The following is a 14,840-nucleotide window of genomic DNA, read 5'->3' as shown; positions in this document are numbered from 1 at the left end:
AACACAGGGGGCACATGTAAAGAACACAGGGGGCACATGTAAAGAACACAGAGGGGCACATGTAAAGACATGGTCACCGATTATTAGTCCGTCAGACAGCATCACTGAATGAGCATCACTGTATGGCACACTAGGGCCTGGCTAAAGATGAATGAAGTAAAACCTTTAGGGAAACTTTTTTTTTTTAATATTTTATCTTGTGTGAGTATGCATATGCACAGATGTGTATGAGTACCCACAGAGGCTAGAAGAGGTCTGGAGCTAGAGTTAGCCACCTGATATGGGTGGTGCTGAGAACCAAACTGGTCCTCTGCAAGAGGGATTTTCCTTTCTCTTTTCTCTAAACTAGAAAAAATCCTGTTAAGTGAAAAAACCTTTTCATTTATTTATTTGGTCTCTGTAGACCATTTCAAAACTAAAGATCTAAAACTTAAGATCTTCTTGCCTCAGTCTTCCAAATGCCAAGATTAAGGTAGTTCCACCATGCTGGCTCTTAATTACTCATTTTTTAAGTTAAAAAATTACTATTATATGAGAAACATGCTATAGCACACATACGGAGGTCAGAGGACAAAGATTAGTTTTCTTCCTTTCTTTGGTTTTTTTTTTCTTTCTCTCATTCTTTCTTACCATCCCAAATGCTGCCCGGCCCCTCCCTCAAAGTCCCCCCCCCCGCAAGATTAATTTTCCCATGGGCTTGTATTGCTTGTCATTTGGTATTTTTTTTTTTCATTTTCTGTCTTTCATTACTTCTATGTTTGCTTATGAACATTTCTATAAAGCACTTATCCCTAAAGTTGATTTTGGCTTTTCTTCACCTTTTTAACTCTGTCCTTTCAGTTTGATTGAAATACAGTTATCATTAACTGTTGTGATATCACATAATGGTGGGTTACTATGAAGAGGCAGAAGCTGAAGGGTCATGAGTTTGAACCCAGCCCGGGCCTCATCTTTTAGGGAACAGGATTGTGACTTAGTGGTAGAGCGTTTGCCTAGCAAACATCATGTCTTAGGGTCAGTCTACAGGTCCACAAAGAATACTATACTAAAATGTTTCTCCTTGGAGGCCAGCCAGATGGCTCAGGATTTAAGAGCCTATCTGCTCTTGCAGAGGACCAGTTTGGTTCTTAGCACCTTTATCAGGTGGCTCACTCTAGCTCCAGGCCTCTCCTGATGAAAAACAGAACAAAACAAATCAACAAGCTTTCCAGCCCCAGCGAAGAAATTCAATATCCTCTTGCTTTTGAACATTATGGGTGGGAGGCACTATGCCTGGCCTGATACAGCTCTCATGAAAGTTCTACGAAATTCCTACACTATACCCAGTTCTACTCTGTCCTCAGAGGGTTTAGCTTGCTTCTGACCTAATATAACCAGTCTCTAAAGAGTCTCTGAGTATTAGACTAGTACATTATAGCCATTCAGTGACTTTATTCACAAGGCAGAAACAAGAACAGCCTTTGCTGGAGACAATGCAAAGGTGATGTCTTTTGTGTCTGTGAGTGTTATGTGGCTACACTTTCAGTGAGTGTTTGTGTGCAAATCTGTGTGGAGGCCAGAGGACAACCTGTTGGGGGGTTGGTCTGGTGTTGCTATATATTCAAAAACTAAATATCAGTCCTCAAGATCTGGTCACAGTACCAATGAACAGACTCTCACATATATGCCAAATGATGTAAAAACTTTGCTCACCTAGCTTCTCTGACTGGTTAAATAAAGAAAGCTACAGCCAATTACTGGGGAAAATAGAGGTAGGTGAAGTTTTGGTTACCAGGCTGGGAGTCACAGGTAGGGACCACAAGGAGAGAAGAAAGGAGGAGAGAGCAAGTGGTCTCCATTAGATTTGATGGACTAGGAGTCTGGGGCTGAGTGAAATGCCTCTGAGGACAGACTGCTGGAGCAGAAAGAACCCAGGCCAGACTCAAACAGCAAGTACTTGGGGAATGCAGCTGGATATTAGCCAGTCTGGCAAATCGAATATAAATTAGGGGTAATCTGCCCAGAAATTGTCCTGAGGCTGATTAAATAAATCTAATAGTTTTAGTTAGATTAAATAGTTTAGATTAAATTAACCTAATCGATAGTCCTCCTCTGGTGCCATTCACCTTGTCATGTGAGACAGACTCTCACTGGCAGAGAGCTGAGCTGCCATCAAGCCCCAGAAATTTGCCTGTCTCCATTTCCCTAGTGCTGAGGTTGCAAGAGCACCATGCCCTGCCTTTTTACATGGATTCTGGGTCTTGAATTCAGGTCCTCATGCTTGCAAAGCAAGTACTTTACCAACTGAGCCATCTCCCATATGCTGTGTCCTTTTCTTGAAGAAAACCTAAACAAGGAGGCTCAGACTAAAAGAGGGCTATTTCCCAAGTTGGTTTCACATTTATTCATGAATAACTTATGAATGCTGGAAATCACTGTGACTCAGTAGGTCACTGGCCTACCGTGTGTGGGGCACTAGAAACTCAGCTCCACATAAACTTTTAAGAAGCTATTTGAAGCATCACTAATATACACTGTAAGAAATTTGTTGTTGAGTAATGGAAACAAATAGGAACCTTGTATTATCAGGACACATGGAAACAGAACATGACATTCACTCAGGACTGATTAAATCTTACCAGTAGCATTTTCCCCTCTGGGAGTGCTTCTCAGCTCCAGGTACTTGACACCGTCATCTGCAAATTCCTTAATGACATCTTTTGTGACCTGATAATAAAGGCAATGTACACAATGTTGATAATGCTACAGGAAGGTGGCCAATGGATCAGCCAAGTGCTACAGCTTCATTTTATTTAATTTCATTGGCAAAACCTGTTGGAAACCTCCCAGGTAGTAGGGACTGCCTGCTTTTCCCATCCCTAATGCAGACTATGTCAGTTTGACAATAGTTTCCTTGACCCCCATTCGCATCTGAAAACTAGGCCTGCATATCAGCCGCTCTTCTCTTTACCTTCCTTCCTTCCCTCCTTTCTTTCGAGACAGGGTCTTGGATATTCTAGGTGGGCCTTAACCTTACCTGATTCTCCAGCCTCTGCCTGCCTAGTGGCATGCTTGGCTTTCTCTCCCTTCTTTAAAACCATTCCTTGACTTCCAAGTGTTTATAACAGCAGATAAAACAGAAAAATGAGTCAAAGCCATTGAGCTGTGCAATATTTTTACCATGCACAGACCAAAGTAAATAGTTCTGCTAATATAATGTTTAGACATTACCTGTGTGCCAGCTACAGTCATAGCTTAAGGTTCTTACGCAAGTTATTTAGGAATGCCTTGTATTTTCCATCCAATTCTAGCAAAGCTAACTTTACAGTACACATTTTCCTTTCCTGCCATCAATCCTAAGAACAAGTTTAGATGGAAAAAAGACCAGACTGAGGATGCCATGGGTCTGTCCTAGTTACCTTCAGCTGTTACATCAACCTTAATCTTCTTTTACTGTGCACAAGGACAGTGTCTTAACACAGGGACAAGCATTGGCTGATTCTACAGACAATACCTAACAGGATGGCACTTAAAGGAGTCATGGCAATGCAATGTCTGCACTCACTTTTTTGCCCTTATGAAAACCAAAAATGATTCACCCTCATCCTCCTAGTTTTTCCAAGATGGGGTTTCTCTGCATAGCCCTGGCAATCCTGGAACTCACTCTGTAGACCAGGCTGGCCTCAAACTCAGAAATCCGCCTGCCTCTGCCTCCCAAGTGCTGGGATTAAAGGCATGCACCAACATGCTCAGGTGCTCATGACCTTTGTTTTGCTTTTGAGCTAAATTCTCAAGATTTAGTCTAGGCTGGCCTTGAACTCACAATACAATGCTTCTGCCTCAGCCACTTGAATGCTGAGATCACAGGTATCCACCATTATACCTGGCCATACTTAACCCCTTTAAGTCTGTTTTCCTTTGGGAAAGGAATGAAAAGATTACCTCAGAAAGTTGTACCAAGTGCCACATCTAGTACATTATAGAGGTGTTTTGTTTGTTTGCTTTGAGATAGGATCTTACTATGCAGCCCTGGCTGGCCTGAAACTCACTGCATAGACCAGCCTGACCTCAAACTCACAGAGATCCACCTGCCTCTGCTCCTCAAATGCCAGGACTAAAATTGTAGGCCACCATGCGTGGCCCTTGTAAAGCATCTTATTTTTCATCCATATTCCAGTCCTGATTCTTTCATATTATATTAGGGTTTACACGAACCCCATGTCTTAGGGTTTCTATTGCTTTGATAAAACACTATGACTAAAGGCAACTTGAGGTAAAAGGATTTATTTAAGCTTACAACTGTCAGCTCATGCTCCATCTCTGTGGGAAGTCTAGGTGGGAACCTGGAGGCAGGAACCTGGAGGGAGGAACCTGGAGGGAGGAACCTGGAGGCAGACACTAAGTAGAAGCCATGGAGTGCTGCCTACTTGCTTGCTTCTCATGGTTTGCTCAGCAGGGGCACACTGTCCATGGTGGGCTAGGCCCTGCCACATGAATAGTTAACCAGAAACTACCCAGTAAACTTGCCTACAGACCAATTTTATGGAGGCATTTTATCAATAAAGACTTCCTTTTTCTGGGTCTCTCTAGGTTTGCGTCAAGTTGACAAAAAACAGCCAGGATGACCCACAATCTCACTTCTATAGCAAATGATCTCTTAGTCTTAAAGATGTTCATGTAATATTTGGCTACTTCACTGTTGTCACCTGTAGATACTGTGCCAGCAGCACTAAACCAAATGCACAGAATCTTTATGTCTCATCTCATTTAAGAGCTTCCACCAACTTTCAATCTGAAATAAAATGAAGCAGGTAAACATAGCATTACTCTACTCATAGCATATCAAGCTCTTAAAACCTAGAATTTCATTATTTTCCCTGTAATATCCATTACTTAAGTAAGATCTGAGTTCTTGTGGTAGACTGTGTTCCCTGGCATCTGCTGAGCAGATGAGATTGCATCATTTTGGGTGCCTATAAATCCCTATATCTGTCTCCAACAGAGATCTTACTAAATTCCATGGATCCATCTACTGACAAAGCTGCAGAAGCAGGAACTGTGTCTGTGTCTCTTTATACTCCCCTGTGTATTTGCTATAGTGACTGATACATTGGGAATACACACTAAACTTTTGCTGAACAGATTATTTTTTTAATGACAATTTTTAAAAAAAACAGTGTAAGTGGGCTGGAGAGATGGCTCAGTGGTTAAGAGCACTGACTGCTCTTCCAAAGGTCCTGAGTTCAAATCCCAGCAACCACATGGTGGCTCACAACCATCTGTAATGGGGTCCAATGCCCTCTTCTGGATTGTCTGAAGACAGCTGTTGCCTCCCCCCACCCCTGCCCGAATGCTACAAGCAAACATACAGCGTTCCTCTGCCTGAGCTCTGAAAGGGAAAGAACTCACAGCGTGGGACTGAAGCCGGCCACCTGTGGTGCAAGACAATAGCCCACAAACATTGCAGCTCCTCCTGAAACCAAAAGAGGGACTTAAAGCTAGCTTCTGCTAAGCCTCCTGTTTGAGGACATCTCTTACTGTAAACAGACTGACTGCCTGTGATATGATTCCACATTTATATTATATTATTATATATAATATATATTATATTAAAATATGCACATTATGCATATATTATGTTTAGATATTGTGGTTTCACTTTGGTGCCTGGATATAAAAACTCATTTGACCCCGAAGTAAAGCACGCTTTGATACATTTACTTAGCATCAATCTTGTTCTTTGTTCTCGGCCTGTTTATTTCCACAGGTCTAGTCCAACCTCCAGTTCAAAGTGACCCACAGACCCGAGTAAATCCGCTGGCCGGACTCTACAGACAGCTACAGTATACTCATATAAATATAATAAATAAATCTTTAAAAAGAAAATCAGTGTAAGACACTGACCTGGGAGCTAATAATATAAAGTCTGTTGTTTATAAAACTGAAGTGGGTAGAAAGAAAAAGGAGGAAGTGAGAAAATTATTAAATTGTCAAAGTTAATTCTTCTCTATAAGGAAATCAATAAAATTAACATTTTTATTCCAAAGAGTTTCCTCTTCAACTTCAAAGTTAATTCTGCAGAACACAGAATGTATTTTTTTTTTTTTTTTTTGGAACATAGGTGTGGTAAGGATCAAACCAAACCCAGGGTCTCTGTTATACTAGGCAAGTCCTTTACCTACCAACGAACTACTCACCTTGTCCTATTTTTGTCCTTTTCTGTATCTCCTTCCTTCCTTTCCTGTACATGCCTTTCTCTCCTCCTCCCACCTTCTTCCTTTCTCTCTGTCTCTCTCTGCCTCTCTGTCTGTCTCTCTGTCTGTCTCTGCCTATCTCCTCCCCGACTCCTCGGTGTCAATCTTACTATGCAGTCCAGGCTAACCTTGAACTTGTGGTCCTCTTGAGTGTGAGATCACAGGGATGTGTCAGTTTTCCTTACTGACCTGGGCATGGTGGTAAACACCTATAATCCCAGCATCTGAAAGGTGGAGACAGAGCAGGAGAGATGGCTCAGCAGTTAAGAGCACTGACTGCTCTTCCAAAGGTCAAGAGTTCAAATCCCAGCAACCACATGGTGGCTCACAACCATCCGTAAGGAGATCTGATGTCCTCTTCTGGGGTGTCTGAAGACAGCTACAGTGTACTTATTACATATAATAAATAAATAATTTTAAAAAAGAAGAAAGGTGGAGATAGGAAGACTAGGAATGCAAGGTCAGCCTCAACTACAGAGAAAATATGAGACCAGTCTGGGCCCATGAAAAAGAAGAGAGAGAAGAACAGATAAGAACATAATGCCTATCTGAGGATAAATATTTCTCTTTTTTGAAAATTTACTTTTATTTTGTGTGCACAAATGTTTTTCCTGCATATATGTCTACGCACCATTTGTGTGCAGTTCCACAGAGGTCAGAGGAAGCCATCAGATGCCTGGAACTGGAATTACAGAGGGGTCCCAATATCATGTAGTTGGTGGGAATCAAACCCAGGTCCTCTGCTAGAGCAACCAGTGCTCTTAACCACTGAGCATCTCTCCAGCTCCCAACTATTTCTCATGACGTTGTATCTGAAAAACAGACTGGGGCTTGCCTGCCTTTCCTACTCTCTATGCAATACACGACACTGACCTTGGTTCTTTCCTTACTTCCTTCATTTTCTTTCCACCCACTTCCTCTTTTTTTTTTTTTTAAAACAACTACAGACTTTACATTATTAGCTCTAAGGCCAATATCTTACACTGATTTTTAAAAGAGTTGTCATGAAAAAAATCTTTAAATTAATAGAAAAAGAAAGGAAAAAAATAAAGAGGTGGGGGGAGGAACTGGGGAAAAAAGAGAAAGTATTTTCAACAGAGCGTTGATGAAAGCCAAAGGCCATGTGCAAGGTGAGCTGTGCACTGCTTTGAAAATTCACTCCATTTCTAACTCTCCTCCGTGCCTCACCATCAGGATGTCCTCAGCACTAGTAGTAAGCTGATGAATAACTTGGAACATCTGGAAACATCTACAAATGAAAAAAATGGTTTAATATACTTTAGTCAACAAAAACCTGTTACTCAAGAAAAATTCTCAGAATGGAATTAATTAGTAAATTTGAGGTTAATAGTAAGTATATATTTAAATTTACAAAGAACTATAGGATACTTTTTTCAAAATTTCATTGATCTAGAGAGACAGTTTAATAGCTAAAATAAGATATTACTTAGTTATATTGAAAAGTATGAAATAGTCATTCCTACTCTTTAATCCTGCCAGGAACAGCAAATAGAGAAAAATCAATCTGTCTTTATTTTCAAATCTAAGGAACAACTCAATATAACAAACACTATAAATCATTAAACATATTTATTGTCCGTAGTCTGACAGTTGGAAAAGCGCTGTATGTTAGGTTATATATTTCATGCCAGATGTCTACCCTTTTAAGTATTAACATCTGATTCTTATATATTATAATCTCAAAATACAGACACAAAAAATTCCCACATCCTTCCCAAACTCACTCTTCTAAAGTCCGTTTCTTTCCCTTGTCAATCATGGTCATGTCACCATGGACTTTAAGATGCGGTTTCATGGCTATTAGTTTTTTCATGGTACTGGAACTAATGGAGCCATTCAAGTGGGCATGAAGCTCCTAAAACAAGAGCATAATCAGTTAACAAGAGCCTATTAGATTCATAGTCCCATACCAGGTCCTGGCTGCCTGGTTCCTAGCTGTACTTTATACTAGGTGAGCTACTTGGTTCAGCTATACCCCGTCTACAGTTTCTACCCATAAACTTTACTTCTCTTTTGTGGAAAACAATACAAAAGCCATTATACAGTAACAAGAATTCTGTAGTTAATTCTTACCACTTTTGGCAATTGCACATAAAAGTCTGTCTTCCACGGCCACTGCTGCCCAGCTTCCATCACTTTAGTAGAAGGAAAAGTCTCTCTTCGCTCTTATTCTTGGCTTGGACAATATGACTTATTGAAGTTAGAATTTCTGAGGTGCTGGCCTTTCTTTAGATTGCCATATTTTATTTCACAAGACTTGCTCTGTGTGCAGCTTTGGGGTCACTTTCACCTATAGTAACAAATGTTACTATTTTCAGATCTATCATACAAAACAGAAACACCACTGCTGATATATTCTTTTTACACTCCCCTGACCCCCAGCTCTGACTAAGTTAAGTTAAGCAAAGCTAACTTAGGTGTGTCTGCAGTGGGGAAATGACTAGTAGAAAATATGAACAAGGGCCTGGAGAGATGGTTCAGCAGTTAAGAGCACTGACTGCTCTTCCAGAGGTCCTGAGTTCAATTCCCAGCAACCACATGGTGGCTCACAACATCTGTAATAGGATCCAATGCCCTCTTCTGGTGTGTCTGAAGACAGCTACAGTGTACTCACATACATAAAACAAATACATCTTTTAAAAAAATATGAACAAGAAAAAAAAAGGAAAACTAAAAACCCAGCATTAGTCTATCTTTTAACTCTGGGTTCCTTTAATCTACTGGGTAATGTCAGGTTAAATTGCACATGTAGCTTTCACAAGAAAACACTTTATTTCACACTCATGTTGCACAAACACTTCCTTTCATGGCCTGGGTCCTGTCTCTGGATGAGGGCTACTACTTGCTGCCTCCTGTCTCTGCTCCTCCTGGTAGACTAGATGCCTTTATTAACATACCTCGAACTCAAGTGAATCATTCTGCCACAGAATCTGCTCTTTTAAGATCACTAATGAGCTCTTAACACCAAAACAACATTTTCCAATAACCAAATCTTCATAGAAACTTTTTCTTGATCCAGCTGGACTCCAAAACTCATACTCTTAGCTATAAACATACTACGGCTCTGAGTTAACCATTCTTTTTTTTTTTTTTTTTTTTAAAGTATAGAATAGAGTTTATTCAGGGCATGGGGAAGGGAGTTAAGACGGTAGCAGATGCAGAGAAAGGCAGAGAGAAGGAGAGAATAGAGAAATAGAGGGATGGCCATGACCACATGGAGGGAGGAAGGGAATGGGGAGAGGGGGGGAACAAAGGGGCAAGAGGCAAGGTAGAGAAGCAGTAGTAAGAGCGAGTTAACCATTCTTAAAGTCCTTCTAATTTCCTTTCCTAATTCAGGCAGACACCAAATCAGTAAATGATAAAGTTTCTACACATCTCTGGGAGTGCTTTCTTACTGATATCTCCTAGGCACCCAATGTAGAAACGTTAAAACTCCAACCTGGGTTGCTTCCTTTTAAAAAGCGGGAAAGGAATAATCACATCTCTTCTACAGCGATTTTCAGCAGACGTACTCAATACCACATAAGAATCACAGAATCTTGGAAATGGAGGGGAGTGTCATTTTATAAGGGAAGACATACTTTACTCACTGTAGACCTAGCCCAGAACTTAGAATACATGAGAATCAATAGCATGTACGGGGGTAGGGGATTAAATTATCAGTAATTATCTGTAAAGGTGTCTTTCTTCACTTTCCATATAGCCTAATTTAAGATTTAAATGAGATCTCTCTCGTATCGAGAACATTCAATAAAGGAAAAACTGCTACTTTCGTGCAAGGACTAATCTATTCTTTTTTTTTTTTTTTTTTTTTTTTTTTTTTTTTTTTGGTTTTTCGAGACAGGGTTTTACTCTGTATAGCCCTGGCTGTCCTGGAACTCACTCTGTAGACCAGGCTGGCCTCGAACTCAGGGAAATCCGCCTGTCTCTGCCTCCCAAGTGCTGGGATTAAAGGCGTGCGCCACCACCGCCTGGCGGATCAATCTATTCTTGACTGCTAAAGATCCGAGGTGCTGGTCCTCTTTTGCCAGACCAAACCGTTAACAGGTCGTCAGCCTCCGACTCACCTAAAAATGTTCTCAATTACGAGGATCTACACAAGTTTTTTTTTTCCCTGTAGCAAATGCCTGTACAAAGTGGTAATTTGAGCTCCCCAAGCGCCAGCTGTTAACGAAGCAGAGGGCGTGTTCCCGGGAAAACGTAATTTTGGAAGGAAAAAAAAAGTCAAAAAACTCTCTCGTGGTTGTTGGCAGAGCGCCGTCTGCCCGGAAGTGACGCACCCGGAAGTGGCTGAGCTGGGGCTAGGTAAGTGTTCTGCGTGGAGTATCTCGGAGCACCTTCTGGTCATGGGCCCGCGAAGCCGCCAGCGCCGGGCGGGAACGGTCCAGAGCACCAACGACAGCAGCTCTCTCAGCAAGCGATCGCTAGCCGCACACGGATACGTGCGCGATGCCTTCGCAGCGCTGCTGGTCCCCGGGCCCGTGCGGCGGGCGCCGCTTATCCACCGCGGCTACTACGTGCGCGCGCGCGCCGTGCGTCACTGCGTGCGCGCCTTCCTCGAACTCACTGGCGCGCTCCCGTCCCCGATCAGGGCGCAGATCCTATCTTTGGGCTCGGGATACGACTCGCTTTATTTTCGTCTGAAAGCTGCGGGTCTCCTGGCCCGCGCTGCCGTATGGGAGGTGGACTTCCCGGACGTGTCTTGGCTCAAGGCGAAGAGGATCGAGGAGACCCCGGAGCTGTGCGCGCAGACCGGTCCTTTCAAGATTGGGGACCCGGCGTCAACGCTGTTCTTTGAGAGCTCGGACTACTGCCTCCTGGGCGCCGACCTGCGGGAGCTCCAGCGATTAGGAGAGGCCCTGGACGGCGCTGGCCTGGACGCCACCTCTCCCACGCTGCTCCTGGCCGAGGCGGTTCTGACCTACTTGGAGCCTTCCAGTGCTGCAGCTCTCATCGCCTGGACCGCCCAGCGTTTCCCCGACGCCCTTTTCGTGATCTACGAGCAGATGAAGCCGGGTGATGCCTTTGGGCAGATCATGCTGCAGCACTTTCGGCGCTTGCACTCACCGCTGCATGGCCTGGAGCTCTTTCCCGACGTGGAGGCCCAGCGCCAGCGCTTCCTTCAAGCGGGCTGGACTGCCTGCCGCGCCCTGGACCTGAACGAGTTCTATCGACGCCTTCTCCCGGCCGAGGAGCGCCGGCGGGTTGAGATGCTTGAGCCCTTTGATGAATATGAGGAGTGGCATCTGAAGTGTTCCCACTATTTCATCCTGGCAGCATCTAAGGGAGACATTCTGTCAGAAACTCCAGTGTTTCTGTCCTCAGAGACTTCTTTTCACACAGATCCTGCTTCGCCTTCAGGGTTCCTTTCTGCCAGAGTGGTCACTAGCGACCACCAGCACTCAAGCCTGAAGCGGTATGGCCACACCTCTGTCCTCTTGAGTCCTGGCATCATTTTCAGCGCAGGCGGCTTTGGAGAGCAAGAGGGACGACACTGCCGAGTGAGCGTGTTTCACTTACTCTCCAGGTCCTGTGACTCTGAATGGAAAGGCTGCGAAATAAGTCCTTTGGGGACTGAAAGCCAGTGGGATGGACGCCTTTATCACACCATGACAAGGCTTTCTGATACTCGGGTTTTGGTTCTTGGAGGGAGACGATCCCCAGTAAGTCCAGCCTCTGGGGCTCTCCAACTAGATTTATTCAAAAGTGAGAAGAACTCCACTGAGGGCCAAAATGTAAGGGTAACAAAGGCTGCCTTGGAAGAAGGGTGCATGCTGTCACGTTGGCGGCATTCAACAACGGAGGTATACTATCAGAATCAAAGATACTTATTTGTGTATGGTGGCCGAAGTGTGGCAGAACCTGTACTAAGTGACTGTTGTTTTCTACATGTAGAGACCATGGCATGGGTCAGAATCCCAGTACAAGGCACATCACCTGAAGGTCGGCATTCCCATAGCGCCTGCAGTTGGCAAGGGGGAGCACTTATCGCTGGAGGTCTCGGGGCTTCCGAGGAACCGTTGAACTCTGTACTCTTTCTCAGACCAGTGTCCACTGGATTTCTCTGGGAATCAATAGATATCCAGCCCCCCATTACCCCAAGGTACTCTCACACCTCTCATATATTTAATGGAAAACTGCTTCTGGTTGGAGGGGTCTGGATTCATTCCTCCTCGGTTCCTGGAGTGACTGTTATCAGTTTGACTACAGGGTTGAGCTCTGAATATCAGATTGACACAGCGTCTGTGCCATGGCCGTTAATGTTGCACAACCACAGCAGCGCCCTCCTTCTAGAAGAGCAGCAGCTCCTGCTTATTGGAGGTGGAGGGAACTGCTTTTCTTTTGGTACTTATTTCAACCCCCACACAGTGGCATTAGATCTTTCTTCCTTAAGTTCAGGGCAATAAAAATTGGACTTGATACATTCAGGACCTAATGATGAATTTGGTTGTATTGCCACACTCCCAACACACACACGTTTCTTCCTTAGCACACTATTGAGCGTAGACCATGAAATGATGATTAAACTACAGACCAACAAAGAGTATAAAAATAAAGCCGTCAAAAGAGTGGCATACATCCTAGGGGCCTCATCGTTGTGTGTCCAGTTTTCTGGGATTCTATCAGTTTTCAAGTTTTAGCCATTTATTGAGTCACAACAACCTTTAGCCTAAGTTAAAAAAAAAAATTCCCAAACCTGGGTTTTGTGACCTAGATTATATTTTGGAAAAAGTTTCACATAGGTCCTTGGTAAAAATATACACTTGAGTATAGTTCAGGAATATAGTGTTGACCTTTTGCTATGGGCAAACAGTCTGAAATGAACACTGCAGTTTTTTAAAGACTTGTGCTTTTAGTTTGAACACAACCTTAACGATGAGAAAAAGTACAACTTGAAAATTGTGCTTTTGACCACTTTTTTGCTGATGTTTTATATTTATCTAGCTTTATAAGTGCTAATAAACCATACGTATAATGCCTTAATTTTGTACCTGCTATAATGAATGATGTTTGTTCCAGATATGTTCTATCTCTTGTCAGCTGGACACTTCTAAACCCCCAAACAGCTTAGATAGGCAGCATCTGTCCGCAAGTCAGATAAGTACTATACTGTACTGTACTATACTAGACACTATACTATGTACAAGTACTATAAGAAGGGGATGTGTGTTGTGGGCAGGGGGAGCAGGAAGTGAGCCACAGTAGTCGTGGCTTTTCCTCTGCCAGTCTACAGGTTGACATTGCATTCTGCCAAGGCCATAGGTGCTGTCGTGTAACTTTGTAGTAAGATAGAACACTAATACTGCATTGCTGCATGGCTTAAGGTTTTAGGAATTGTTCCTTTTCCTTAACATCCTCAGACCTAGGAGTTATGCTGGCTCCTTGGTAGAGCTGAGCTGCACTAAGGTACTGTTACTTTTCTTGCTTTATTGTAAAGAAACAGCATGACCAAGGCAACTTAAGGAAAGGTTTATTTGGGCTTTTGGTTCCAGAGGTAAACCATCCTGGTGTGGTGGCTAGAAGCAAGAATGTTGAAAACTCACATCCTTTACCACAAGCACAGAACAGCAACCTACAAATAGGGAGAGGCCTTAAGCACCCTCCCTCTGCCTCCTCCCACCACACACACTGCCTCATTCCCACCCAGTGACACGCTTCCTTTAGGAAAGACACCTAAGTCTTCCCAGACAGGACCACCATCTGGGAACCAAGTCTTCAAATTCATGAGCCTGTGTGGGGAATTCTCATTCAAACCACCACAAGCAGCAATTAGCAACTTGTGAGAATTTAAAGATGTTAAAGAATGTTGGGATTGTAGTGTATCTTATAGTCTACAGCCATTAGACTCCCTTCAGTTATCCCTTAAATGACTAGACAATCTGCTCCTATTAAGTTTTGAAGATAGTAATGACATTTCTCAAGTTTTGAGACTTAATCTGTCATGTAAGTTATATATATCATGAGCTTCATAACTTTGAGGTAGTGGCTTGATAGAACTGTTACACTAGTACAATCCTGGATACGGTAGCATCTTGAGATTCTAGTATCCAATGAATTATTATTAACCGTTAATCTTAATTTTTAGTGGACTTTATGACATAGAGTCCCTTTTCTCTAATATTTTTTATGACTTTGCACATAAAATGGATGTGAAGGGTAGTTAATATAAAAACTGAGTAGGGTTGTAGATTAGCGTACACTTTCCCTAGACTTTACAATGGTCCTTTCTGGAAAACTCATTGGTTATGGCATGAGTCTTGGAATACAGGGCAGCATCGGGCAAGGCACTCAGTGGCTAAGTGCTAGATAATTGACTGTAGCATGACCGATATGTGTCTTGTTTGTGAGTTTACCACAGCCCACCTCCAGCTTTCAGGAGCAAGTCTGAGGAGACCGTGTGTTCTTCCCTATGTAGCAGGTCGAACCCGAAGTCTAATCAGACCTGACTAAATTCATTTCAGTCAGTAGTCATTATAATTCCATTACTGTGGGTATAAAAATGTCAGTGTATGCCAGACCCAAATCAGTGCAGCAGGGCCTATTATACCAGGCAGCCCATTATGAGTAATTGGGTCTGGACTTGTT

General features: G+C 43.0%; 2 protein-coding genes across 7 annotated transcripts in view; one reads left to right on the top strand and one right to left on the bottom strand.

The window, feature by feature from the left end:
- The window catches only part of Adal (adenosine deaminase like), a 19,123-nt gene extending 8,343 nt beyond the window's left edge, over positions 1 to 10,780 (bottom strand). The window contains exons 1-5 of one of the 6 annotated variants that reach the window (XM_031371632.1): positions 10,535 to 10,780; positions 8,328 to 8,574; positions 7,979 to 8,109; positions 7,422 to 7,482; positions 2,619 to 2,706 (exon numbers count right to left, since the gene is read on the bottom strand). In XM_031371632.1, coding sequence (XP_031227492.1) covers positions 2,619 to 2,706; positions 7,422 to 7,482; positions 7,979 to 8,109; positions 8,328 to 8,387 — 340 coding nt within the window. In that variant the 5' untranslated portion in view covers positions 8,388 to 8,574; positions 10,535 to 10,780. Of the gene's footprint in view, positions 1 to 2,618; positions 2,707 to 7,421; positions 7,483 to 7,978; positions 8,110 to 8,327; positions 8,575 to 10,321; positions 10,503 to 10,534 lie in introns of those variants that run through there. The other 5 variants (XM_031371629.1, XM_031371633.1, XM_031371631.1 and 2 more) reach the window with 5 other exon arrangements.
- Positions 10,562 to 13,234, top strand: Lcmt2 (leucine carboxyl methyltransferase 2). The gene has a single exon (XM_031371628.1). It carries the CDS (start codon positions 10,601 to 10,603, stop codon positions 12,659 to 12,661), a length of 2,061 nt encoding a protein of 686 aa, XP_031227488.1. The 5' UTR covers positions 10,562 to 10,600; the 3' UTR covers positions 12,662 to 13,234.
- The last annotated feature ends 1,606 nt before the right edge of the window (positions 13,235 to 14,840 follow it).

This window comes from Mastomys coucha, unplaced genomic scaffold (assembly GCF_008632895.1).
Source record: "Mastomys coucha isolate ucsf_1 unplaced genomic scaffold, UCSF_Mcou_1 pScaffold15, whole genome shotgun sequence".
Taxonomy (NCBI): domain Eukaryota; kingdom Metazoa; phylum Chordata; class Mammalia; order Rodentia; family Muridae; genus Mastomys; species Mastomys coucha.
Note: the sequence above shows the minus strand (reverse complement) of the source record. Positions and strands in the feature narration are given on the sequence as shown.

What these genes read in the sequence shown, in the direction of transcription:
- Lcmt2 (XM_031371628.1), top strand. Translation starts at nt 10,601, where the DNA reads ATGGGCCCGCGAAGCCGCCAGCGCCGGGCGGGAACGGTCCAGAGCACC.